The sequence below is a fragment of the Elgaria multicarinata genome, chromosome 6 (assembly GCF_023053635.1).
Source record: "Elgaria multicarinata webbii isolate HBS135686 ecotype San Diego chromosome 6, rElgMul1.1.pri, whole genome shotgun sequence".
NCBI classification, from domain to species: domain Eukaryota; kingdom Metazoa; phylum Chordata; class Lepidosauria; order Squamata; family Anguidae; genus Elgaria; species Elgaria multicarinata.
Window position 1 is genome coordinate 117,529,369 of NC_086176.1, and position 27,138 is coordinate 117,556,506.

Consider the following 27,138-nt stretch of genomic DNA (forward strand, 5'->3'; position numbering starts at 1 on the left):
GCTGGAAAAGGCTAGTCTTTAAAGCTGCCTTAAAATCACACAAAGAGTTAATTTTACGAATCTCCTCCGGCAGGCCATTCCACAATCTGGGGGCGACAAAGAAAAGGTCCTCTGGGAAACTGATGTCAGCCTAGTTTTAGCTGACTGAAGTCAGTTCACCCCAGAGGACCTGAGTGTGCGGGGCGGACTATATGGGAGAAGGCGATCCTGCAGGTAACCTGGACCCAAACCATTTAGGGCTTTAAAGGTAATGACCAACACTTTGTACTTTGCCCGGAAACTAATTGGCAGCCAGTGGAGCGATTTTAATGTTGGGGTAATATGCTCACCCCTAGATGTACTGGTGACCAACCTGGCTGCCATATTTTGAACTAGTTGAAGTTTCCGAACTAGGTACAATGGTAGCCCATTGCAGAAGTCAAGCCTTGAGGTTACCAGTGCGTGCACGACTGTCTTTAGGTCTTCCGACTCTAAGAAGGGGCGCAGCTGGCGTATCAGCCGAAGCTGATAGTAGGCACTCCTGGCCGTCGTATCCATCTGGGCTGTCATTTGGAGCGACGGATCCAGGAGCACCCCCAAGCTGTGAACATAGTCTTTCAGGGGGAGTGTAGCCCCATCCAGAACTGGCTGACACACCTCCAAACCTAGGTCAGAGCCCTTGACAGCAAGCACCTCTGTCTTGTCTGGATTCAGCTTCAGTTTGTTTTTCCTCATCCAGCCCATTACTGCCTCCAAGCATTCATTCAGAGGAGACACACTATCCTTAGCTGACATTGTCGTTGAAGGTATAGAGAAATATATTTGGGTGTCATCAGCATACTGATAGCACCCCGCCCCATGCCTCCGGATGATCTCTCCCAGCGGTTTCATGTAGATGTTAAACAGAATTGGGGATAGGATGGCACCTTGTGGTACGCCATACAGCAGCTTTTTTTCCCCCATTCCTTCTGTCTCTTTCAGATTCTGCAATTTGAGGAAAGTCATAGGTGCGGGTGGATGTCAATTGTGGGATGAATGACATTTTTAACAGTATTGAGGAACCAGAAATGGCAAGCACAGTCAAAATTTGAATTAAGAAAGCTTGCACTTAATTAAAATCCTATTAAAATTAATGTGACGGGTGCATGTTTAATTTCAACTTTTTGCTCAACTTTTTTTTCTGAACTATGTCCAGTGCAGTCGCACGAGACAGCTCAGGCCACGACAAATGTATAACCTGAGGGAAGCACAAAAGGCCAGGCAAGAAGCCATTGAGACACCAAGAGGTGACGGAAGCTAATTTGTTCACTACTACATGGATACCATCGTTGTGATAAATGGTTTGCAAAAAGAAAGAAAAAAGGAAAGAAAAGAGAGAGAGATACCAATTGCTTTCACCAAATAAATCCTTTTCTTCAAAAAGGAGGAGAAGGGATAAAAAAAAAGTGTTCTGCCATCTGAATCATTGAAACTATTTTACAAGTGAAGGCCATTCTAAGGTTAAAAACAGTAAGACAAATTTGCTGCTGATTAATAATAAAGCCATTCATTTTATTCTTCAAATCTAAAGTAATTACAAGCCAGAGTATGGCAAATGGATTTAGCTGAAGCCATTATTACGTCAGGAAAATCCTTTAAAGAAGAACAGTAATTTAAAAGACTAAACTGAATAATGAACTCTCCTGAACAACAATTATTATGAGATTGATTTATTGAAAGTGCATTTAATCATGCAAGAAATGTTTAAAACTTTGCAAAATAGTTCGAGAAGGCAGCAACGCCAATTGCAGGGCTAGTCCAACATACTCATTACTGCCGAGGAGGCAGGAGAGGCAGGGGAATTCATTTCGGTAGGAGCAATAAAGTATATCAATTTCTCTGAATCCACATTTCTAGACAATTTGCTACAGTGCAGGCTCTAGCAATTAATGATCTCATTTACCACTTCTGCCTCCATTTAGGAGACCTCAATCTTAGCCTCCTCTTGGGCCCAACTGTCAGCAAGCAGACCATAACTGAGAGACACAACCTGGGTATAGAGAACAATGGAGTCCATTGTAAAATGCTCCTTGTAGAGCCTGTTTCCACAAGAGAACGTTGCATGTTCAAAACAGCTCACCACTTGGATTTGGGGATTTCCTATATATGCAGTCCCAAACCCTCCAAGTTGGAATATGTTCGATTCTAAATGAACACTAAACAATTTCCTGAACTAATGAGGGAACACTGCGTACTATCAGAAGTACCGACAAAATATTTCTACACTAAAGAGCCTTCTCGATCCTCTCAGAGTGCAGGACACGGAATAACGGGCTCAAGTTAAAGGAAGCCAGATTCCAGCTGGACATCAGGAAAAACTTCCTTACTGTTAGAGCAGTACTACAATGGAATCAGTTTCCTAGGGAGGTTGTGGGCTCTCCCACACTAGAGGCATTCAAGAGGCAGATGGACAACCATCTGTCAGGGATGCTTTAGGGTGGAGTCCTGCATTGAGCAGGGGGTTGGACTCCATGGCCTTGTAGGCCCCTTCCAACTCTGCTATTCAATGATTCTATGCAGACAATTCTTCCACGGGGAGCAGATGCTTCAGAAAAAGCACAAATAGACTATCATTCGTTTGTTCTTCTGCCAGCTTCCGTGGTCTCCATACACTGGGCCAGGTTATTATTATTTTAATTTATATTTTTAACTAACCCCACCATGTCAACTTTGAGTGAATCTCATATAGGGATGGGAGGGAAATGTGTTCTATCCTCATTTTTAACCAGTAAGCAAAACGCAGCATAGTCGTACATCAAAATTCACAGTTTCCCTGAACTTTGCGATGCCGTTCTTAACTCCAAAGAAAGCATGTATTAGGGAAACATGCGCTGAAAAATCAATACACTAGGAAGACGTGCGCGCAAAAAAAGTGCACAATAATGGAAATTACTCACAAATGGATTTTAATATGGAAAACAGCTTGCAAAAATGCAAGCATTAGCAAAAAAATACGGACACAACAATGCACTCATTGGGGAAAGTACATGGGGAAAGTGTACACGAAGATGCTTATCTTAGGAGTAACACACACAAAAATGCACATGAAGTTTTGTATTGACTTTTTTTTTTAAAGAGTCATACATGGATGCAGAATCATGCAAAAATAAGGTCAGGACAATGCGCAGATCCACAAAAGACAAGATTCATCCCTAGTCACGTCACTTAAAAGAGAATAAAACTGTTGCTTATATACAAATGCTCACTTAACCAAAGCTTACCCTGTTCAATAATACACATTTACAAATTGGTTTTCCTAATGAAAACTCTTTGAACACTTCTCCAAATTCCTGGCAACAACTCAGTAAGGTAGACCAGAATTATTTATTTCATTCCATTTATATCTGGCACTTCATAAAAATCCTAGGCAGATAATATTAAAAATTAAATAAAATACAACAAACATATAATAAAACCAATGAAAGAGTAAAACATCGGTAGCGAGAATGAATTTCAGTGCCAACAAAGACGCGCCATGGCCTGGTGCCAAAAACTGGATCCAGGCGTGCCTCTTAAGGGAGGGTGTTCTAAAGTCAGGGTGCCACCAGAGAGAAGGCCCTATCTCATGTCATTGCCCTATGTACTTTCCCTAATGGCGGGATTAAATGGCCCTCCTCCAACAGACCTATGACCATGGGGAGGCATTCTTTCAGATACTGGGTCCCAAGTCATTTAGAGCTTTGTAAGTCAATGCCGGCACCTTGACCAGCCTGAAAACAGATAGGCAACCAACACAGCTCTTTTCAAGATCAATGCCATATGTTCCCTGATAACTGTCCCTGACAGCATCCTGGCAGTGACATTTTCCACCAGTTGATTACGTTTTCAAGGGCAGCCCCACATAAAGCAACTTACTATCATCCAAATAAGAGGTGAGTCACTGTGGCTAAGCTCTCTCTTTGGCTGCATTGGAGTCTGCCTCTCACCACAAGGCAGGAAGCTAAAGCACAGTTCTGGGGAGGCCCTGCCTCCTCCAGAAACTAGACGTTTGGAGACTGCCTCTGGGCCTCGGAAGGCAGGGCCCTCCCCAGGCTAGCTGGCCTCCTGCTCTTGGCGGTAGGAAGATAATGGTGATAGGAGAGGAAAGGAAGCCCTGGAACAGAGATCTTTCAGGAAGGGAGTGGGGAAGCAAACCCCTCTGCAGCTTCTCATTCTCTGGTTGATGGATGAGGCAAGGCTGAACCCCCCTTTGCCAAATAGATGACTGGTGCAATGGTGGACAGGGAGGGGGAGAGAATGTAAAGTGAGTTTAGAAAAGGGACCCAAGACCAAGGAGTTGGAGAACTACTGGACTAACATACACATGGATATGCTACCAGCCCCAGAATCATAGGCTTGGAAAGCTATCTGGTCCAACATGCCCAACTTTAGGGCCTTGTAGGCTCCACCTCAAACACACTTAACGTGGTGTGCCACAAACAAAGACAATCCGCCATGCCAGAAGTGTCTGCAGGTCAGGAAACAATTAAAACCTCTCGGAGGCGGCAGCAGTAAGGCAAGCAAAGCTGTGCCTGTGCCTCAAACGTGGATCTGGACAATCCTCACGGCCAGGACTACGGAGCTAATAGAGGCCAGAGCCTTCTGCCTGAACATGAACGTTTGCAGGGTGTTGTGTTGCATTACAATGCCACCCGTTCGGGATTGCCACGCACTTCTTTGCTGACAATGCTTTGAGGTTTAATCCCACAGAGCCAGTATTACGGGCAAAGTGTCATTCTTTAAGGGTGCCCTGTTAATCCCAGCTTCTGCAACCATAAGCAACCCAATCTGCCTTTGTTCTCAAAAGCGCCCAATTTTTCAAGGGACCAGCTAAGCCAAGTGAATTAAGACCAAAAGTCTCTTCAAAAGCATTTCTGAGCTTTGATAAATTTAAACACTTAGCATTATTTTATTGCCGGTCTTCCTTGATGTTAGTTTAGGAGTTCATAAAATTTTCAAGTCATGTGTTATTTACCCAATAGCCCTTGACTGTGTCTTCTACATTTAACAAGTTCCTAAATATATATATATTATTAAACTGATGCTGCCATTACGGTCGGGCATATAAATATTCGGAGACTTTTTAATAAGCTGAGCTTTTATCCATTAGGCCATAATGGCTGCTTACAAACCTTGACTAGTAGCAAGCCCAAATGTTTACTAGGGGCACCATTTTCAAAGACTGGGGCGCTCAGGGGTTCACTCTTTTTCTGCGGCTTCACCTAACTGCCTTTTAAAAATGAAGTCACTGTCTTCCACCATCCCACGAGATAAAAAGCAGACCACGTGACATGGACCAGGAGACAGATGAAAGAATGAATGGATTCTGAAACAATACAAACGTTTTTTTAATAATTTGTGATATCTAGGCTTTGTGCAGGAAGAGAATCGAATGTGTATGATTGCACAGAGACCATGAAGAACTATATAATACATACCTTTTGCTTTCCCACAGGAATATTATTTATTTATTTGTTCAGAATATTTACATAGCGCTCCCCATTGAAAAATTTCAGAGTGGTGTACAAGGTAAAATGAAAATAAAAACAGAATAAAACAGTTAAAACAAATTTAAAAGAAGCAAAAACAGAAATCCAAGGCTGCATGTTAAAGAAACATATATTCCATGCCATCTGGCAAAAAGGACACTTACCTTTTTTGTCCCTAGAATAATCACCTCTAGAATTGGCCCTAGACAGTCTGGTGCCTGAACTAGAACCATACTTTAAAATACGATCTCTACTGGCAATAATAATACAAGATTATTACCAGAATTCGTTGCGTTCCATGTGCTAGAAGAGCCAGATTCTGAGCCATGTGGCAAAATTGCTCCACAATTCAAGAAGGACGCAGACAAGCTGGAGCGTGTTCAGAGGAGGGCAACCAGGATGGTCATGGGTCTGGAAACAAAGCCCTCTGAAGAGAGACTGAAAGAACTGGGCATGTTTAGCCTGGAGAAGAGAAGATTGAGGGGAGACATGATAGCACTCTTCAAATACTTAAAAGGTTGTCACACAGAGGAGGGCCAGGATCTCTTCTCGATCCTCCCAGAGTGCAGGACACGGAATAACGGGCTCAAGTTAAAGGAAGCCAGATTCCAGCTGGACATCAGGAAAAACTTCCTGATTGTTAGAGTATGACAATGGAATCAGTTACCTAGGGAAGTTGTGGGCTCTCCCACACTACAGGCATTCAAGAGGCAGCTGGACAACCATCTGTCAGGGATGCTTTAGGGTGGATTCCTGCCTTGAGCAGGGGGTTGGACTTGATGGCCTTGTAGGCCCCTTCCAACTCTGCTATTCTATGATTCTATGTCTGTATTGGTAGAGATATACTAGAGATATTCTCCTATTAAGTACCGGCAGTTACTGTAACAGGATGCTAAACCTCAACCATTGTTTAGCCAACTAAAGGTGCAATCCTATGCATGCTGAGACAGAAAAATGCCCTACAACTCTGAGCATGCCCCAGACAGGGATTGCGCCCTGAGAAATGAAAAGGTTAGATGTGCAATTTCAGAATATTAATGTCTGGTTAGGTCAAGCGCTACATGCCAACGGTTGCCTTAGGCCAATGGAAGCTAACTTTTCCAGCACCAGAGAACCAACTGGAATTTTTTTGCAAAGACATATTCACACTTATTTCTGCATGCAGGAGAGATCAATTTTTCTTTGAGCAAAAGCTGAGATTCTCAAGAGTCCAACAAATTCTACAGACTGAACAAAAGAACTCTGGGTATCAGAGATGCTTTAGGTACAGATCAGCCTAACTGCACAGGAATTGCATGTAGCTTGTATGCCTCCCATCTCTGCCTTAGGCCATTACAAGACGATCAAATGAAGAACTGACAAAACCAAGGCAATGTCCACTTTCAGCGCATCGCCCTCAGCAAGCAATTCCAGTCTTTTAATATGGTGGGTTCTGGGGAGGGTAATTAAGAGTGCCAAAACTATTCGTTTATTAATTGACCCTTGTTCAAATATTGCTGCTGTTTATTCTCTTCAGTTCAGATGTTTGCTTTACATTTTGTACTACTGTATCTTTGGTTTTAAGTGAGCATGCATCAGTTTGAGAGTCTTAGATACAAAGGCAATGCATTTCTAAAACTAAATAAATAGCTAGCATAACGGAGGTTGCTGCGATGGTCATAATGCATAACACACAAAACCAATTTACATGACCGTTGTGAAATCTATCTACTCTCCTGGTAGAGGCTGGTTTACCAAAAACACACAGAACACCAATAGCTAAGGCACAAAACTCTTATGCACCAATGAAGAGCACCCACAGGCATTTCAAACCTTCCCTAAAGGAGTAGGCGTATGTTTTCATATTTTATATTCTCAATGCTGTTGATTTTTTCCATTAGCTGAAGGCAAGGAACAAGACTGGTTCAAACAAGCTCCGATTAAGGCTAAAACGACAGAAACACAGTACACCCACTGAGAGCCGGGAGTTCCCTAACCATTGTTTGCTATCTTGATTAAAACTGGATCTGCTTCGTTTAGCCTTCATCATCTATGCTGACCTGCTGCGACTTTCGCTGACGTCAATGAAAACATGGAAGATGTTATTCTCCCCATCAGAACCCAGCCTCCGAAGTACCTCTTTACTTTCCCTTCAACATTTAGAGGGCCAGGATCTCTTCTCAATCCTCCCAGAGTGCAGGACACGGAATAACGGGCTCAAGTTAAAGGAAGCCAGATTCCAGCTGGACATCAGGGAAAACTTCCTGACTGTTAGAGCAGTATGACAATGGAGTCAGTTACCTAGGGAGGTGGTGGGCTCTCCCACACTAGAGGTCTTCAAGAGGCAGCTGGACAACCCTCTGTCAGGGATGCTTTAGGGTGGATTCCTGCATTGAGCAGGGGGGTGGACTCGATGGCCTTGTAGGACTCTTCCAACTCTGGTATTCTATGATTCTATGATAAGTGCGCTCCTCTGGGTTTTTTAAAAAAAAATGGCAGCCATCTAGACACCCAAGGAGGATCGTGGAAGCCGGGAAGTCCGCGATTCTCCTCCTATGCTCTTGTGATGTAGACATGCCCTATGTGGACTTACAAGCATTGCATCAGGGAAACCAGCCTACATAGCCTCCAAGATTTCTAACACAGATGTAAGAGCATGATAAAAGCGTCCTGCGGCAGGAGTTGGCATGTATGGACATAACCCGTAATTGTTCTGAACGTATCCTCAACTAGTGTCTTCCCACATCCCAACAGAACACCGAGTTTCATCTCCTTCTTTGCAAAACACCAGGCATTTGTATTCCAGATTGATAAGTCATTTATACAGTTCCTTGGCCACTGAACAGACTTCCAGAGATCTGAAATTAACTGATCAGAGGTAAGCGAAGGATTTTGAATCATTCATGTATGATGGATAAGTGTGCGCGTAGTTAAAATTATATTGTTTTAAATTATGTCCTTGTTTTATGTTTCTACTTTTTATAGAGTTTTATGTAGTGTAAAATCGCATGTATTAACCTTCTGCCATCTTTGCCAGACTTCTCCTGAAAGAAGTATTTATGCTCCAATAGTCTCTCGCCAATAAAGGTAAAAACAAAAACCCAAAGGGATATATTGCCTTCTCGATAGCTCAGTAGCAATCATTAGCATTAATGGAAGTTACACATGCAGAAATGTACCGAAGGAGAAAGAATCCCCCCCGGAGTGTGCATACCACCTCTCATCCATAAGCGTATGCAAAACTCAAGGCCTAGAACATTGTACTACTAAAGGAAGAACCAGCCACTGAACACAGCAGGTATGCACAAAGTTTCAAGCCCTGTTCTAAAAGCCTCACAGCTCAGGCCCTAATGCCCAAGACATTTTCCCCAATGCATGTTTTGGGATCTTACAGTGGATAGCTGGTGATGTGCCCTAGCCTTTTCCCGCTTCAAAACGGACTCTAACAACACCTCCCTTTTTTGAACCGAGGAAAATGGTTTCAGTTTGAGTTATCAACCCTAAACTTACGCCCTGCTTGTGGGTTTCCCAAAGGCAGCTCGTTGGCCACCATGTGAACAGAATGCTAGACTAGATGGACCCTTGGTCTGATCAAACATAGCTCTTCTTAGGAGGGAACAAGCTGGTGTTTTCCACTGAACTTTTTTCCTCAGCCATAATGGAGCAGGGGGCATATATTCCAAGCACTCAAAATCATTAACATTTGAATATGCAGAATGCAGGTTCACTTGACACCAATGAGTGCTATTTCAGAGCTTCTAAATCCCTCAGTCTAGGAATGCGGGTGCTGCAACCCTGCCTGTCACTTAGCTAAGACATTCCACAACAGGCTGAGCAGTTGGCACCTCTAGCTTCCCAGGCTGAGTTACAACATGGCAGCCGGGGCGGGCGAGGGGAGAGAGACAAAGGAGGTTCTTGGCTTTCTGCAAGACACCTACCAGGCTTCGGTTTGTGCACTATTGGGCTTGATCAGCAGCAGAGAAACTGTTGCATGGAAGGTATCTAAGAAAAGCCATCCAAGCCAATGTTCTCAAACTGGGGAGACGAAATGAGTGGGGTGCCGCAGGGCTCAGTCCTGGGCCCAGTGCTCTTCAACATTTTTATTAATGATTCGGACGAGGAGGTGCAGGGAACACTTATCAAATTTGCAGATGACACCAAATTGGGTGGGATAGCTAATACCCTGGAAGACAGAAACACAGTTTAAAGTGATCTTGGTAGGCTGGAGTGCTGGGCTGAAAACAACAGAATGGAATTTAATAGGGATAAATGCCAAGTTCTACATTTAGGGAATAGAAACCAAAGGCACAGTTACAAGATGGGGGATACTTGGCTCAGCAATACTACAAACGAGAAGGATCTTGGAATTGTTGTAGATCGCAAGCTGAATATGAGCCAACAGTGCGATATGGCTGCAAGAAAGGCAAATGCTATTTTGGGCTGCATTAATAGAAGTATAGCTTCCAAACCACGTGAGGTACTTGTTCCTCTCTATTCGGCCCTGGTTAGGCCTCATCTAGAGTATTGCGTCCAGTTCTGGGCTCCACAATTCAAGAAGGACGCAGACAAGCTGGAGCGTGTTCAGAGGAGGGCAACCAGGATGATCAGGGGTCTGGAAACAAAGCCCTATGAAGAGAGACTGAAAGAACTGGGCATGTTTAGCCTGGAGAAGAGAAGATTGAGGGGAGACATGATAGCACTCTTCCAATATTTAAAAGGTTGTCACACAGTGGAGGGCCAGGATCTCTTCTCGATCCTCCCAGAGTGCAGGACATGGAATAACGGGCTCAAGTTGAAGGAAGCCAGATTCCAGCTGGACATCAGGAAAAACTTCCTGACTGTTAGAGCAGTGCGACAATGGAATCAGTTACCTAGGGAGGTTGTGGGCTCTCCCACACTACAGGCCTTCAAGAGGCAGCTGGACAACCATCTGTCAGGGATTCTTTAGGGTGGATTCCTGCATTGAGCAGGGGGTTGGACTCGATGGCCTTGTAGGCCCCTTCCAACTCTGCTATTCTATGATTCTATTCTGCTCACTGCCCTCATGTTCAAGCATCCCACTTCTTCTATGTGAACGACGACGCCCCCAGCAAGACCTACTCTTGCACAGAATTTGGCTATAGAAAGAGAAAGGACACAGCACCATTGGCTAATGCCCAATTAGCCATAGCTCGGTTTTTATTCAGCGACTGGTCATTCAGTCAGATGGTCCAATTAGCATTGTCAAGACATGAACCCGCAGCAGCAGTTCAAGCACCGCTACATGCCTGATCCAGCAGGATGACCGCATCAATTCCCTTTTGAATTCGGCATCCGCACCCCACCTACTACTCCAAATCATCGAGCCCAAGTCCTCTTACTGCTGTGCGGGGCTTGAAATAAATGGTCATGCAGGCATTTCAAACATCTTAAAGTCCAAGGAACCTCCGAATTGTTTCAGTGGAGCTCTCACAGGTCACGTTCTTGGTGACTGGTGCGCCTCCCCTCAATTCAAACATCAGAAAGGAGAGGGATGTGACAAAGCCAAAAGATTAACCCAACAGGGTGAGGTGAGGACCCTTCAGGGGACAGCTACGTACGTGCTGCAGGAAAAGGTGGGCTGGTACCTGTCTACAAGGCACCTTAAGCTAGCCATGGAACAACTGGAAGAGGATTAAGCAAGAAAGGTGGGAGGGAGCAGTCTATATTTTACTAACGCACAAATTCTGTTCTGTTGTTTTTAAATTGACAAATATCTATTTCACAGCAAAGCAACATCCTGGGAACAGCTGGGTGGCAGTTTCAAGCTCAAATGAGCCAGAAGCGCATGCTGGCAAGTCACCTCTGATTGCTTCTGACTGGCAGCACATGGAGATTTATGCCCAGCTATAAATTAGGACAATTATTTCATTCTGGTTTGCTTTTTTATTCCGTGCAGCAAACTCTACGCTTTATCTCTCCTTCTCTCTCTCTCTCTCTCTCTCACACACACACACACACACACACACAGAGACCAACATACACACACCTTTTAAATAAAAAGGATATCTTCCCTTTCTTTGATAATGAGTTCATTCTGTTCCTCGAGTTGTCTGATCTTCTTCTCAAACGACTCCTGCTCGGCTTTCAGACGCTCTTCTGTCACCTCTTTTTCTTCACTCACCCTGAAAGGATGAAAGAACGCGCACACGATCAGACAAATATGATGGAAAACACGAGAAAGAGACCTCTGATCAGGGCCAGCCTTAGGCACTAGGGCAGTCCCTTTCTCCTACAATCTCACTGTATGGCGTGGGGGATGTACACAGATCCTGCTGTTCCTACCATTCATTGACACTGCCCCTTGTCACTCGCAAACAACTGACATAGAATCATAGAATCGCAGAGTTGGAAGGAGCCTACAAGGCCATCAAGTCCAACCCCCTGCTCAATGCAGGAATCCACCCTAAAGCATCCCTGACAGATGGTTGTCCAGCTGCCTCTTGAGGGCCTCTGGTGTGGGAGAGCTCACAACCTCAACAGGCAACTGATTCCATTGTCGTACTGCTCTAACAGTCAGGAAGTTTTTCCTGATGTCCAGCTGGAATCTGGCGTCCTTTAACTTGAGCCCATTATTCCATGTCCTGCACTCTGGGAGGATCGAGAAGAGATCCTGGCAATCCTGTGTGACAACCTTTGAAATATTTGAAGAGTGCTCTCATGTCTCCCCTCAACCTTCTCTTTTCCAGGCTATACATGCCCAGTTCTTTCAGTCTCTCTTCATAGGGCTTTGTTTCAAGACCCCTGATCATCCTGGTTGCCCTCCTCGGAACACATACATGTTTCATTCCTTTCGATCTTACCCGCCACCATGTGAAGCAGGTCACAATTTTGGTGCTGTCTCGCCAATAGGGAAACTAAGGCTAGAGAGACTAGCTTGTCCAAGGCCAAACAGTGAGCCCAATGGTCCAAGAGAGACTTGAACATTGCCAAGATCCAAATCCAGAAGCTGAAACCGACAGGCAAAACTCTCAAGTGACATCATCCGTTACTGCAACGTAACATTACTAACTCTGAAAGTCTCCCACCCCATAAATGTTTAGCCTGGAGAAGAGAAGACTGAGGGGAGACATGACAGCACTCTTCCAAGTACTTGAAAGGTTGTCACACAGAGGAGGGCCAAGTTCTCTTCTCAATCATCCCAGAGTGCAGGACACGGAATAACGGGCTCCAGTTAAAGGAAGTCAGATTCCGGCTGGACAAAAGGAAAAACTTCCTGACTGTTAGAGCAGTGCGACAATGGAATCAGTTACCTAGGGAGGTTGTGGGCTCTCCCACACTAGAGGCCTTCAAGAGGCAGCTGGACAACAATCTGTCAGGGATGCTTTAGGGTGGATTCCTGCAGTGAGCGGGGGGGTTGGACTCTATGGCCTTATAGGCCCCTTTCAGATCTACTATTCTATGATTCTATTGCCTACTCTTACTCAATCAGGGAAGAAGTGTTAAAATAGCCTTTTCCAGGACACACTCTAAGCACAAATGAACCTTTCACCAGGAGGAACATTCCGACTTCCACCTTTAGCCTGAAGTGATGCAGCCCAGCAACACAAACGTGATGGGGCGTCCATTTGTCTGTTTTAGTCGGCCTTTACCAGACCCTACTGGCTCCTCCGCACTGAGTCACGTCCCACCCAATATATATATATTTTAATTGACAGCTCCTGTTGCTATCATCTACTTCCAAGACTTTAGCATACAGACGTGCCTCCCACCGCCAACAAACTAAAGCTGAATTTGAACAGAAGCTAATTTTTTTGATTTTTCGCCTAAGGAGCCGTTTGCCACTGGAATTTGGCAATAAATCGCCACATTTTTGTTTTGTTTGTTTTGCCGGTATTGCAGCGGGGGCAAAGAGTGCAGCCAGCAGGAGTGGGGCGGGGGGAGATCCCCCCCAAAAAAACGCCCGTCCCCGCACCAGCCCACCACACAACTTAAGAACGCAAGGAGGATGAGCAGACTTTGCAAAGAAAATAAGCCTTACAAGATACAATTGCTCACAGGTGACCAAAAAAAACCACCCAGCAGAGATAATGGATACACATGCTTTGTCAGATTATGTCAGATTTATGTCAAGGCCTATTCAAGACCTGGTGGAGATTACTGTGTACTTTAGTGCTTTATGTCTCACGGCAGAAATGCCAAAAATGATTTCTGGGTCTGTCAGGAAGAACATCACTGGAAGTTAAACAAAAGCGTTGCTACAGCTGCTGCACTTTAGCGTCTACACACACAGACACACACACACACACACACACACACACACACACCGCTCTATGCCCCTCACCCTCAGTCGTCCCTGTTGTGATCAGCTAACATATTGCTCTACGTGTCAATCATTATAGCACCCTCCCCCAACCAGTTTCCCCTACAGAGGGGTAAGACTGCAATTCCCATCATTCCAGCCAGCATCGCATGGGCTGCAAACACAATGCCAAGGCCGGCGTAATGGCACACACAGTCAGCGAAGTGTGGGCAAACTAAACAGATTCATTTCGAAAGCGAGTCCTCGGAACAGGAGCCGGGTTCTCCCCTTGCTCAGAAAGCCCTGACGAGGGCAGAAGAGACCAAAGAAGAGACTCTTTTCCACTCACGAACCGTGTGCCACCTCCACAAGAAGAAATTGCTGAATTAGGGACTTAAGAAGGAAGAGGAAAGGTCTCCTGCTAAGAAAAAGCACTAGCTAGCAAAACAGAGGCTGGAGAAAGCTTTAGCCCAGGTTTCCCCCACCTGACAACCTGCAGATTTGGACTACAAGTCCCACAATCCCCCAGCCAGCTGTAGTCCAACACAACTGAGAGCGCCCAGATCGGGGAAGGCTGTTTCACCCAGAGGGGTTGGGAAATGTTCCACCATTTATAAACATTTTAACACTTAATTTCAACTTAAATTTAAATTTTACTGTTGTAACTCTGCATTTTAATCTTATATCAATTTTGCTGCGTGGTTTTTATCCTGGTTGTGCTTTTGATACTGTATTTTGTATTTGTGCTTTTAACCTGTTGGTTGTTTTATTATGGTTTTAATTTTTGTGAACTGCCCAGAGAGCTTCGGCTATTGGGCGGTATAAAAATGTAATAAATAAATAAATAAATAATAAATAAATAAACAAACACCCCCATCTCTTTATCAGGATGCAGCCTCTGGAGTCCTTTAAGCAGCTTCCCAGAACTGACACACGGGTTGTGGTGGGGCTTGTTAACCACACACCCCACAACCCGCCCTCGCTAGGTTTGGATGACACAATGGGCCACGGCCACTGCCCCGCCGCAGCTTGAACGGTGAAAATGCACCGCAACCTGCCACAGCGGGCCGTGGTGATTGTGCAAACCGGGTCACAGATTTCCAGAACCTTCTCCATTTGAACCTTTATGTGGGGGAACAGCAAGAAAAATAGCTATCAGGCAATAAAACGTAGCCCCACACAGGAACTTCTGCAGGCTACAGCAAATTTACAAGATCAACCTATATGAGTCCCTACTTACTCTTCAGAGGGAGTGGTACGTTACAGGAATGAATAGAAAACAACGATTTGCGGACCTACTAAGCCTGTAAGCGCTCCTATTTCGGACTGATATGGTTGTGTTTGGGCAGTAGCCTTTGAAACCAAGCTCACATACTCTAGAAGAACTGAAGGAACACAATATCTATTGAGAAATAGAGTTGATTTACAAACCACTGGACTAGCAAATACCATGATAATGTCTATCCATAGACTGTACCTCCTCTTATTAAATTATTTTAAACTATATGAAATTTTGTAATGTAACGTGTCGTGTTTATTACTTTTCAATGATACGTCTCTCTTTCTTTGTATGTAGCAATGATAATTGCGTATCATTTAAAAGGTATATTTCTTGGGATTTTAACAATAAAGATTTTATTAAAAAGAGAAAAGGAAATGATTTGCAGTAATTTCGTTCCAACCTCTCACAGCCCGATAGGAACAAACCCCTTGGTGGTAATAGTTACAGTTCTCTAATGGTGTAGGGTATAATACATTTCTGAGTCAAAGAACATAAGAATTGCCTTGCTAGATCTGAACACGGGTCCCTCTAGTCCAACATCTGACAGGCCACTAGCAGAGGAGATAGAAAACTGGACCAGATGGACCTTTGAGTAACCTTACATGGCAATTTTATTTGTCCCTAGGAATAGGAACAGACCAGGTTGTTTTCCTGCAGCATTTCTTTGCTTTGGAGGATATGGTGGCAAAGCTTAGGGTTCAAAGCCCTTATATTATTAGTAGTAGTAATTACTATTATTATTATTATTATTATCATCATCATTTCTTACCCACCTCTCCCTTTGGATCGAGGCGCGTAACAACAATAGTACAACATCTTAAAAATTCTTGCTTTCACATTCATCTGGGTAGGCCTGCCAGAAAAAGCTAGTCTTCAAAGTAAGGCACTGTGTGTAGGACGGAAGAGAGGTGGAGAGAGAGAGAGATCTCTCTAGTGAATGTTTATCACCACAAAGGGCTCCTTCAGACACTAGAAAAAGAGGAGCCCCAGTGAGTCCCAGCGATGATCTTCGTAGCAGAGATATAAGCCTGCAATACGCACCCCAGAACCTCAGGCTCATAAGAGGATCATAAGAACAGCCATGCTGGATTAGACCAAAAGTCCATCTAGTCCTGCAGTCTTTTCACACAGTGGCCAACCAGCTGCCGACCTGGGACCCACAAGCAGGATGTGGTGCAACAGCACCCTCCCATACATCTGGCACCAGTTACCGAGGGAGGCTGTGGGATCTCCCACACGCGAGGCCTTCAAGAGGCAGCTGGGCAACCATCTGTCAGGGATGCTTTAGGGTGGATTCCTGCATTGAGCAGGGGGTTGGACTTGATGGCCTTGTAGGCCCCTTCCAACTCTGCTATTCTATGATTCAATGATTCCCTAGCAACTGGTGCATATAGGCATACTGGAGGTAGCACATAGCCATAAGGACTAATAGCCATTGACAGGCTTCTCTTTCAGGAATTCGTCCAACCCCCTTTTAAAGCCATCCAAATTGGTGGCCATCGCTACACCTTGTGGAAGCGAATTCCATAGTTTAACTCTGTGCGGTGTGAAGAAGTACTTCCTTTTATCTGTCTTGATTCTCCTACCAATCAGCTCCGTGGGATACGACCCCGGGTCCATGTTCTTTGCAAAACTGTACACACTTCTCTCCACTTCAAATGCCAGCGGATGGTGCACATACCACCTCTTTTCCACACCATGCGTTCAGCCCTAGACTGGGTAACGTTTATATACTGCAGATTAAGAGGCGAGACGCTAAGCAAAATGCCCACAGGAAATCAAGCTGCAAAGAGTCCCATATCTGCTCTCTCTCTCTCTCTTCTGCCTACAGGGATTTAACACAGATGCAAAACCACTACCGATAACATTTCCACGAAGCATACCTCCATTGCCCCAGGAGCACTGGGCATATTTCTGTGCAGCACTATCTCAGTCTGAGACCTTGGATCAGGAGAGAGAGAGCAAAGATGTGCTTCTGCCTTGCAACATTTGTTATTTATTTATTTATTTATTTATTCATTCATGTACCGCCCTATAGCTGAAGCTCTCTGGGTGGTTTACAAAAGTTAAAAACAGTGGACATTAAAAAAAAAGTATACAAAATTTAAAACCATTAAAAAAAACCCAGCAGTATAAAACAATATCCATTTTAAACAACAACAGTTCTGGGGTCCATTAAAAAAAAACTTAGCATATTTTGTTAAATGCTGTTAAATGCCTGGGAGAAGAGAAAGGTCTTGACCTGGCACCGAAAAGATAACAATGTTAGCGCCAGGCGAGCCTCATCGGGGAGATCATTCCATAATTGGGGGGCCACCACTGAGAAGGCCCTCTCCCTTGTTGCCATCCTCTGAGCTTCCCTCGGAGTAGGCACTCGGAGGAGGACCTTAGATGTTGAGCACAGTGTACAGGTAGGTTCATGTAGAGCTCCGGCTATTGGGCGGTATAGAAATGTAATAAATAAATAAATGTCAGGAGAGGCGTTCCATCAGGTGTTGTGGTCCCAAGAGATGTAAGGCTTTATGGGTTAAAACCAGCACCTTGAAAGCTGTCAAACTGAAGAGCTTAGGGGAAAGTGAAGAGTTCACCTATTCCGCCCTATTCTGATATAAGCAGTTCAACGGACTGGAAGAGCATGTGTACTTTTGCGCTTCTCTGCAGGGACTCTCTCCTCCTGGCTTCCTCGACACGTGGCAGGTACAGGGATCGTGACCCATTTATCATTAAAGACTTATGTGCACCCACATTACCATACCTGCACTCAACTTGCACCACTTCAGTTTGAAAGGGAACAGGTTCAAAAGGCTACACACAATTGGTTCCTCCTAGGGGCAGGCATCCTTTTTTCTGTTGATTGCTGCACTCCCTCGTGGGTAATGAGCCGGGGGGGGGGGGGGATCTAGCAATGCACAAGGTCAAAGGCAAAAGTGGGCGGGTCACCACTTTTCTCTGCCTCCCTTCCTTCTCCTCCTTCTGATCATTGGCCACAGATCTGAACTGACCACATACAGAAGGGCCACATGAAATCAAGTGGAGGGACGCAAGTCGCCCACCCCTGGCTACGGCACTCTTCCCCAACCTGGTGCCCTCAAGAAGCACTAGACTACAATTGTCTCTAACCCCAGCAAGCCATTGATCACGTTGGCCCCACCAGGTTAGGGAATGCTGGTCCAGGGCTGGTCCTCAACATCTCTACTGTCTCCAATGTGACACTGCCACAATGATGGAATCCAAACAGCGGCAAAGGATGAACCAGCAGCAGGCATCTTAAGAGAAGCACCCTTAAATTTAGTTACAGCCTTGAAAACTAACCCAAGCTTCCCTGGCACAGGGGAGACAGGCATGTAATCCACCCCACGAAGTGTTTCACTTGAGAGTGAGAGGCTTTAAGGAAAGAAGATGAGACAAAACTCAAGAGGAAAGCAGGAAGGGGGGGGAGGTTGATACACCATTTCTTTGCACCCAGTAATAATGCAGAAACCCGCAGTTTGCGAAAATAAAAAAAGAAAGAAGGCATACCCACGGAGAAGTTAACTCCTCTCCTCCGATGGTGTTGCCATCTGTTGTATACCACCGGTAATAACTACGTCCAATGTGTGCCCACACTAATAACATCGTGACAGGCTTGGGAGTTTGTCTGGGTCATCCGGCTGGCCACTGTGGAAGACCGTTCAGAACAAGACAAGACATTTGATTTGATCGAGCAAGCAAGGGCTATGTTATCGCCTTAAATACCGCTGCTGACAGTCGACGAGAGTTATTTGGCTGTCTGTACGGATCTGGAAAGTATAACTTGTGAACCACCAAGGTGTAAAATAACCAGTGCTTTTCCTAGCCTTACCGTAACAAATCTGAGCATGACAGTCCAATCTACAATGCGTGGATGAGCTTGCCCAGTTTTCAGGGGTGGCCAGGAGTGCGCTTGAACAGGTGAGGCCAGGGCTCAAACTGGCCCATTCCTGGAGATGTCAGATCTGACCTTGGTGCCACGTGCCCTAGGTCCATCCTGTTTAGACTACGGTAACCTGCTCAGCATGGGATGTCTTTGAAAACTGTTCAGGAACTTGAGCTGTCCAAACTGCTGAAGGAACCATGTGGCTCCCTTGTTAAAACAGCATTACTGCCTACACGTCCGTTCCTGGGCACAACTCAAAGTGCTGGTTGTGACCTATAAAGCCCTAGACCACTTGGAATAAGGCTATTTGAAAGACCACATTCACCCATTATTAAATTATTGTTATTATATTATTATTATTATTTACATTTATATACTTCCCCATAGCTGAAGCTCTCTGTGCAATTTACACTGAACATTTAAAAACCAATACACAAAATTGAGCCCCTGCCAAAGGAAGTGAGGCAGGTGGCTACCAGGAGCAGGGCCTTCTCTGCTGTGGCACCCTGGCTGTGGAATGAGCTCCCTAAGGAGGTTCGCTTGGCACCTACATTATATGCTTTTAGACGCCAGGTGAAGACCTTTTTATTCTCTCAGCATTTAAACAGTCTATAAATTAATTTTAACTTTGCTATTTTAAATTTGTATTTCTGCACTGCTGCTGATTTTATCCTGGTTGTGCTTTTATATTGTATTTTATATCATGGTTTTATACTGTTGTTTTATACTTTGAATGGTTTTAATTTTTATAAACCGCCCAGAGAGCTTCAGCTATTGGGCGGTATAGAAATGCAATAAATAAATAAATAAATAGCATAAAAACAGACTACACACCAACTATCCAGGGGTCATTTAAAAAACTCAGCATATTCTGTCGAATACCTGGGAGAAGAGAAACGTCTTGACCTGGCACCGAAAAGATAACGTTGGCGCCAGGCGAGCCCCATCATGGAGATCGTTCCAGAGTTGGGGGGCCACCACTGAAAAGGCCCTCTTCCTTGTTGCCATCCTCTGAGCCTCCCTCAGATTAGGCACTCGGAGGAGGACATTAGATGTTGAATGTAGTGTACAGGTAGGTTCATGTCGGGCGAGGCGTTTTGTCAGGCGTTCCCGAACTTTAAGATCCTTAGGAGAGGCCCTTGTCTCTATCCCGCCACTGTAAGAGGCACATTTGGTGGAAACACGAGAGGGCCTTCTTGGCTGCAGTTCTCAGGGAGACCACGTTAGCTGCCTGTCTATTGTCCTTCCACCAGAAAACCAAACACACTTTTATTCAGACAGGCTTTCGCCAAGTAAGCTGATTTGCTGCTGGGGCAGGTTTAGTCTGATGGGTGCAGTGATTTTTCTTTCGTGTTCGTGCATTTTTATTTGATGCATTTATGTTTTAATTATAACCTGGCTATTTTATCTATATTTTGTTAGCTGCTTTGACCACATTTAATAGAAAAGCCAGGCACACATTTGATAAATAAATAAATGAGGTTCAGTCAGGACCAAATTGTCTGTCTCCTGTTTTGCTAGTAGGAATTACGAAGGAAAATGCCAGCGCTGGTTTAAAGATTTTGGGGGTGGGGGGGAGTCCTTCCACCATTTCTAAATGGAGAAGAAAATTATGGCAAGTCTTAAAAGAGTGAATGAGGTGAGAAAAACTAAAGCTTAACTCCCCTATTACACTGAAGAGGCCTTTTTAATTATATCCATTAAAATATGATTAGGTTTAAAAATAAAAGGAGGACGAAGTATAAGAGAGCGTTACGCTGATTTTACTTCTTAAATTTAATGTTGCTGCAACTTCGTATTTTTTTCCCTTCCAAGAAATGTCAGGTAGAATCATAGAATCATAGAATAGTAGAGTTGGAAGGGCCCTAAAAAGCCATTGAGTCCAACCCCCTGCTCAATGCAGGAATCCACCCTACAGCATCCCTGACAGAGGGTTGTCCAGCTGCCTCTTGAAGGCCTCTAGTGTGGGAGAGCCCACAACCTCCCTAGGTAACTGGTTCCATTGTCGTACTGCTCTAACAGTCAGGACGTTTTTCCTGATGTCCAGCCGGAATCTGGCTTCCTTTAACTTGAGCCCGTTATTCCGTGTCCTGCACTCTGGGAGGATCGAGAAGAGATCCTGGCCCTCCTCTGTGTGACAACCTTTCAAGTATTTGAAGAGTGCTATCATGTCTCCCCTCAATCTTCTCTTCTCCAGGCTAAACATGCCCAGTTCTTTCAGTCTCTCTTCATAGGGCTTTGTTTCCAAGGGCACCTTGTAGGAATATACAAGCTGCCCTTGAAGGGGAAAATCTGGAGCATCCAAGATGTAAAACAGGGATAGCGAATCTCTGGCTCGTGGGCCTCACCTAACGCATGAGGCTCCCCAAGCAAGCCCAAGAAGATCTCCCTCCTGGCAAGGGCCCCTTTCTGCTGCTATGCTCCGTGGCCTTTACATCCCTTGCTTGCCAAAAGGAGAACGGGGGGCCGCCCTTTTCATGCACATCCTGGCTTCTCCCTTCTGGACCCTTTTGGTCCCCACGTCACTGTTCCTCAAAAATCTGTGGGCGTTTTTGATGCTTTCCAGAGCTGAGTCTCTTTGAAAGCGTCACCGAGTTTAATTTGGGGTTTGGGTCTGGGAGTGATATTCACACTTCTAATGCAATCTGAATGCAACCACACAGAGGAAGGCCAGGATCTCTTCTCGATCCTCCCAGAGTGCAGGACACGGAATAATGGGCTCAAGTTAAAGGAAGCCAGATTCCGGCTGAACATTAGGAAAAATTTCCTGACTGTTAGAGCAGTATGACAATGGAATCAGTGCCCTAGGGAGGTTGTGGGCTCTCTCACGCTAGAGGCCTTCAAGAGGCAGCTGGGCAGCCATCTGTCAGGGATGCTTTAGGGTGGATTCCTGCATTGAGCAGGGGGTTGGACTAGATGGCCTTATACAGGTCCCTTCCAACTCTACCATTCTATGATTCTATGAATGGTGGGTGACTTACTTCTAAGTAGACACGCATACGATTGGGCTGTGGCTTTTAAAATTCAATCGAATTCATTGTGACTTACGTTTTGGGCCCCAACCTGCCGTTGGTCCCTTCCACCTCTGGAATGGTTCGATTCCCATGATGTTTAATTATGATGGACATGTCAATATATTACACTCTGTTGCTTTGTAGAGTCGGAAACAACTGAACGAATAAACAACAAAAGCTACCTTTTAAGGGCTTGCCCAAAAAGGTAGAGTTTGTAAAAAATGAAGTAATATCATCTTCCGTACATTTACCCTGTTTATCCTCAGCATGCAAATATGATATTCTGCCCACAATCTGTACTGCAGAGCACACAGACAGCCACCCTTCAAAACCTTTCCAATCTCACATCAAGAGGAAAACAGTGAACTTTTCAAGAAATACAACAGAAAGGAAAAAAAGAAGCGGTCACACACCGATATGAAAACATTTAAAATATCTCCTTTTGAGACAGCTAAAAAATGGGAAGGAAATGAACCCCATAGAAACCCAACAGGAAATGAAAGGACTACAGCAAGAATGGCGCCAAGGAAACTCCTCCTGTATCCCTGACTATAAAACCAAAGGGAAGGGAAATTTCTTTGCTCCACTCAAAATGCAGCAATCACAAAAACACCCAAACTCTACGTTAAAGCTAAAGAAGCAGGCGAATTTGCATAACCATGTATGCTATTCCTAACAGGCTCCCGTTCCACGATTTCACGGAAAAGACTGAAGCTTTGAGCCTAGACTGAAAAAAGAATGAATGGAGCATCAGTGAGACAGATGGTGGCATTGGATGAGGTGCAGCCAGGAGCTGGAAAAGGGTGTGCGGTGGTCATTGGTGCTAGACTTCCGTCATACACATTTTGCCGTAGCCATTAAGGCTAGAAATTTGTTCATTTTGTTCCTGAAAGCCTAGATGGTCTAGACCAAAGGTGGACAACTGGAGGTTCAGGGGCCATTTTCACCCAGCACCACCATCCCTGGGTGCTACGCTCCTCCCACTGTCACCGGTGTGCCTCTGAACACAAGCTAAATTTATCCCTTTTTCAATCTCTGCTGCAGTTTGCCATCAGGTTCTTTGTCGACTCCACAGTCCACGCCAGACGCGGGTGGAGGGGGTGCACATCTAACCCACAGACGTGTGTTATCCACCCCTAGACCAGTCTCTGCACTGAGAAAAGTCTGCGCTAGACAGCTGCAGCATTCATCACACCGCGCAAGCCACAGCCACCTAAACTCAGCAATAAAACAATACTACGGCCACAGTCGAAAAGACGATATTCCGGTGCAGGATCACTTTGTTCCTGCCTCAATTACTCAGCACAGTTACTTGGTTACCAGCACATTTACTCAGCCAGATGTAACACACGTGGACAGGTTTCACAGGAAACCATAGACAGAGCTTTGTTAAGAAGTGGCAGACTCTTGTTGGGGGGAGCGGGGGGAGAGAGAGGGGGACAGAGAGAGAGAGAGAGAGAGAAAGAGAGAGGCTGTGCTTGGACGATCCGCTGGGGAAACAATATGGCGTCAGTTGCTTCCCCGATGCATGCCGACCGCCATGATTGGAATTGCCCTTACCCACGCCGCATCACGGGTTGCCATGTCATCTGAACACAACGCGCCGTACAGCCGTGCTGACTTTTCACCCCACCTCGACCACACGGCTTGCAGTAGGGTGAAACGTCATCCCAATCCTGCTGCGGGCCAAGTTCAGACGACACGGCAACCTGTGATGTGGGCACATAAGAGTATTCCCCTTCGCTCAACTGGCAAGCACCTTGTTTCCCCTATGACCGTCTGAAGCTGGCTACAGAGAGAGACAGACAGACAGACAGACAGACAGACAGACAGATATCTACTCTGCGCCCTACTTGATAATACCTGTGCCACAACAGAAGTGGTAATACACTCTTAATAAACGTGAATGCTTAAATTTCATAGGAGTAATTGGAGGGAGCGCCTCAACCTAAACCTGGTGCATTATCAGACAGAGTTTATCCTCACCTTGCAAGCTCCTTAATTAAGTTTGCTATGCGCCTCTTGTCTTCAGGACATAAATCCTTTAGAGAAGCACTCTTCATTCCTCCTTTGTCAGAGACCTGAAAATTAAAATCAGCGTTTTAAAAAGCAATCATTAACATGGAACAAGTGTTCTGAATCTACAATAAAAGTATTTCAAGCACCAGAGGCTGCATATTCAGCCCCAGGTGAATTAAGAACAGGAGAAAATGCACGTCTTTCAAATCAACCAGTGGGATAATTTCCCAAATGGTGCGCTGCAAGATTCACCATCAACTTGTGCTTCTAAAGATAAGCGCCATTTGGAGGGAGAAGTGTGAAGAGCTACAACATGTCAGGGGCCTCCTTGGAAGCATGTCGGGGGGGGGGGGGGAGTGCAGCAAACTTGTCCAGTTTTAATCTTTATTAATTTATTAGCTCGTGGGCAGCATATTTGTCTTGGGTGTAAGAAATCTCTCTGGCCCAGGCACTGGCTATTTCGAGAGCCATACAAAAGGTCCACATTCAAATTTATCAAATAATAAATAATAATTATTATTATTATTATTTCTTACCCGCCTCTCCCTTTGGATCGAGGCGGGGAACAACATTAGTACAGGAATTAACACATCTTAAAAAACTCTTGATTTTACATTGTCTGTGTAGGCCTGCCGGAAAAGGCTATTTACCGCCCAATAGCCGAAGCTCTCTGGGCGGTTCACAAAAATTAAAAACATCATAAAACAACCAACAAGTTAAAAATACAAATACAAAATACAATATAAAAAGCACAACCAGGATAAAACCATGCAGCACAATTGATATAAGGTTAAAATACAGAGTTAAAACAGTATAATTTAAATTTGAGTTAAAATTAAGTGTTAAAATACTGAGTGAATAAAAAGGTCTTCAGCTGGCGACGAAAGGAGTACAGTGTAGGAGCCTAGTCTTCAAAGCTGCCTTAAAATCACATAGAACAGTGGTTCCCAATTAGCTAAGTACTGTGGACCCCTTGTTTTTCAAATGCCAAGCCATGGACCCCCTACTTTTGAAAAAAAAAGTTATCTCTATGGTAGTTACCTGTGCGAAGCAATTTTTTGGAGAAAATAAGGGGTAGCCCCTAATAAGCAAAGGATTTTAGGTATACTAAAAAACAGACCATAAAATTTGTGAAATTTGTGGTATTACCATGCAAAAATGACAATGATTTAGTTAGGAATATAAAGAAAAAAATTATTTTATTAATGTCTAGTTTACAATTGAACAAATTATGACCTGTCTAGCAGCTAATAAACCTAAATGTGATGGGAGAAATCATGCCTCTTTTTGTCCCGAACAATCCCTTCCACATCCAGTTCAATGTTTCCTACTTTTAATCTCAAATCTGGATCAACATCGAGCCGATTTCTGTGCTTGTTCTTCACATAACAAAATGTCGGAAATGTTTGTTCACAAAGATTTGTGGAACGAAAGGGAACTAGATGTTTCAAAGCTTTTTCACCTAACTTCTTATAATCAGGAAAAACCTTCACCCAGAATTGGTCCAGTCTATATTCTTTGAAAAATGATTTCAATGAACCATCACAAGTCATGTCAACGAGTGCATCTTACTCTTCCGCAGATAGAGTTGTTAGTTTGTACATCACCACATTCAAAAGGATTCCTTCTTCGTGCGTTTTCAGGATTAGGTGCAGGGAAGTAATCTCTGAAGCTAGTCACAGGTGCTCAGTGATGTTATATTTTACTTCTGGTAGGAATTCGTCGTCAGTGGACTCCAGAAATGAATGGTGAAGATGTGAATGGTGCCACGGACCCCCTGGATAGGTTGCGCAGACCCCCTGGGGTCCACGTACCCCCAATTGGGAACCACTGACATAGAGAGTTAATTTTACGAATCTCCGTTCCACAATCCAGGGGCCACGAAAGCTAGTATAACATGAAATATTAATGTTCAACATTGTCCTTTAAAAACAAATTACCATATTTCTTCAATTCTAAGACTCACTTTTTTCCCCATATAAAGATCTCTAAAAATGGGGTGCGTCTTAGAATCGCGGGTGCATTTATTATTTCTTAGAATCAAAGCTTTTTTTCTGTTTGTGGTACTGAAATTAGTGTGCGTCTTACAATCGATGGCGTCTTAGAATCGAAGAAATACGGTACAATAGAAAAAGCAGCAAAAGTTTGTAACATTCTTTTACCATAATAAAATATTTTAAAAAATACAATGAAGGATACTGAAGTCCTGAAACGCTTGTGGCTGTATCCTCAACAGTAACTCCAGAACCCAGCAATTGGCTTGCTGTTATTATTATTATTATTATTATTATTATTATTATTATTATTATTATTTATATAGCACCATCAATGTACATGGTGCTGTACAGATAACACAGTAAATAGCCAGACCCTACCGCATAGGCTTACAATCTAATAAGTTGTAGTAAACAATAAAGAGGGAAGGAGAATGCAAACAGGCACAGGGAAGTGTAAACAGGCACCAGGTAGGGTGAAGCTAACAGTATAGAGTCAGAACAAACTCAATATTTGAAGGCTATAGGGAAAAGAAAAGTTTTTAGCTGAGTTTTAAAAGCAGTGATTGAGTTTGTAGTTCTCAAGTGTTCTGGAAGAGCGTTCCAGGCGTAAGGGGCAGCAGAAGAAAAAGGACGAAGCCGAGTAAGGGAAGTGGAGGCCCTTGGGCAGGCGAGAAGCATGGCATCAGAGGAGCGGAGAGCCCGAGCGGGGCGATAGTGTGAGATGAGAGAGGAGAGATAGGCAGGAGCTAGACCGTGAAGAGCTTTGAAGGTCAGCAGGAGAAGTTTATATTGGATTCTGGAGTGAATTGGAAGCCAATGAAGAGATTTCAGAAGTGGAGTGACATGGTCAGAGCGGCGGGCCAGGAAGATGATCTTAGCGGCAGAGTGGTGGACAGAGACCAGCGGACTGAAGTGAGACGAAGGAAGGCCAGAGAGAAGAAGGTTGCAGTAGTCCAGCCGAGAGATAACCAGTGCGTGAACGAGAGTCTTGGCAGAAGAGACAGACAAAAATGGTCGAATCCTGGCAATATTATATAGGAAGAAACGACAGGATTTAGCTACTGCCTCGATGTGAGGAGTAAAGGAGAGCGAGGAGTCAAATATAAAGCCAAGACTACGAGCTTCCTTGACCGGAGTAAGCGTGACATCGTTGACAGTAAGAGAGAATGAGAGGTGAGGAGAAGGTTTAGGAGGAAAAACAAGCAA

General features: G+C 44.5%; 1 protein-coding gene across 2 annotated transcripts in view; it reads right to left on the reverse strand.

Moving 5' to 3' along the window:
* KIAA1328 (KIAA1328 ortholog) overlaps nt 1-27,138 on the reverse strand; it is a 266,686-nt gene that overhangs the window by 219,140 nt on the left and 20,408 nt on the right. For both annotated transcript variants that reach the window (XM_063128321.1, XM_063128320.1), the window contains exons 4-5: nt 23,903-23,997; nt 11,493-11,608 (exon numbers count right to left, since the gene is read on the reverse strand). In XM_063128321.1, the coding sequence (XP_062984391.1) occupies nt 11,493-11,608; nt 23,903-23,997 (211 nt within the window). The remainder of the gene's footprint in view (nt 1-11,492; nt 11,609-23,902; nt 23,998-27,138) is intronic.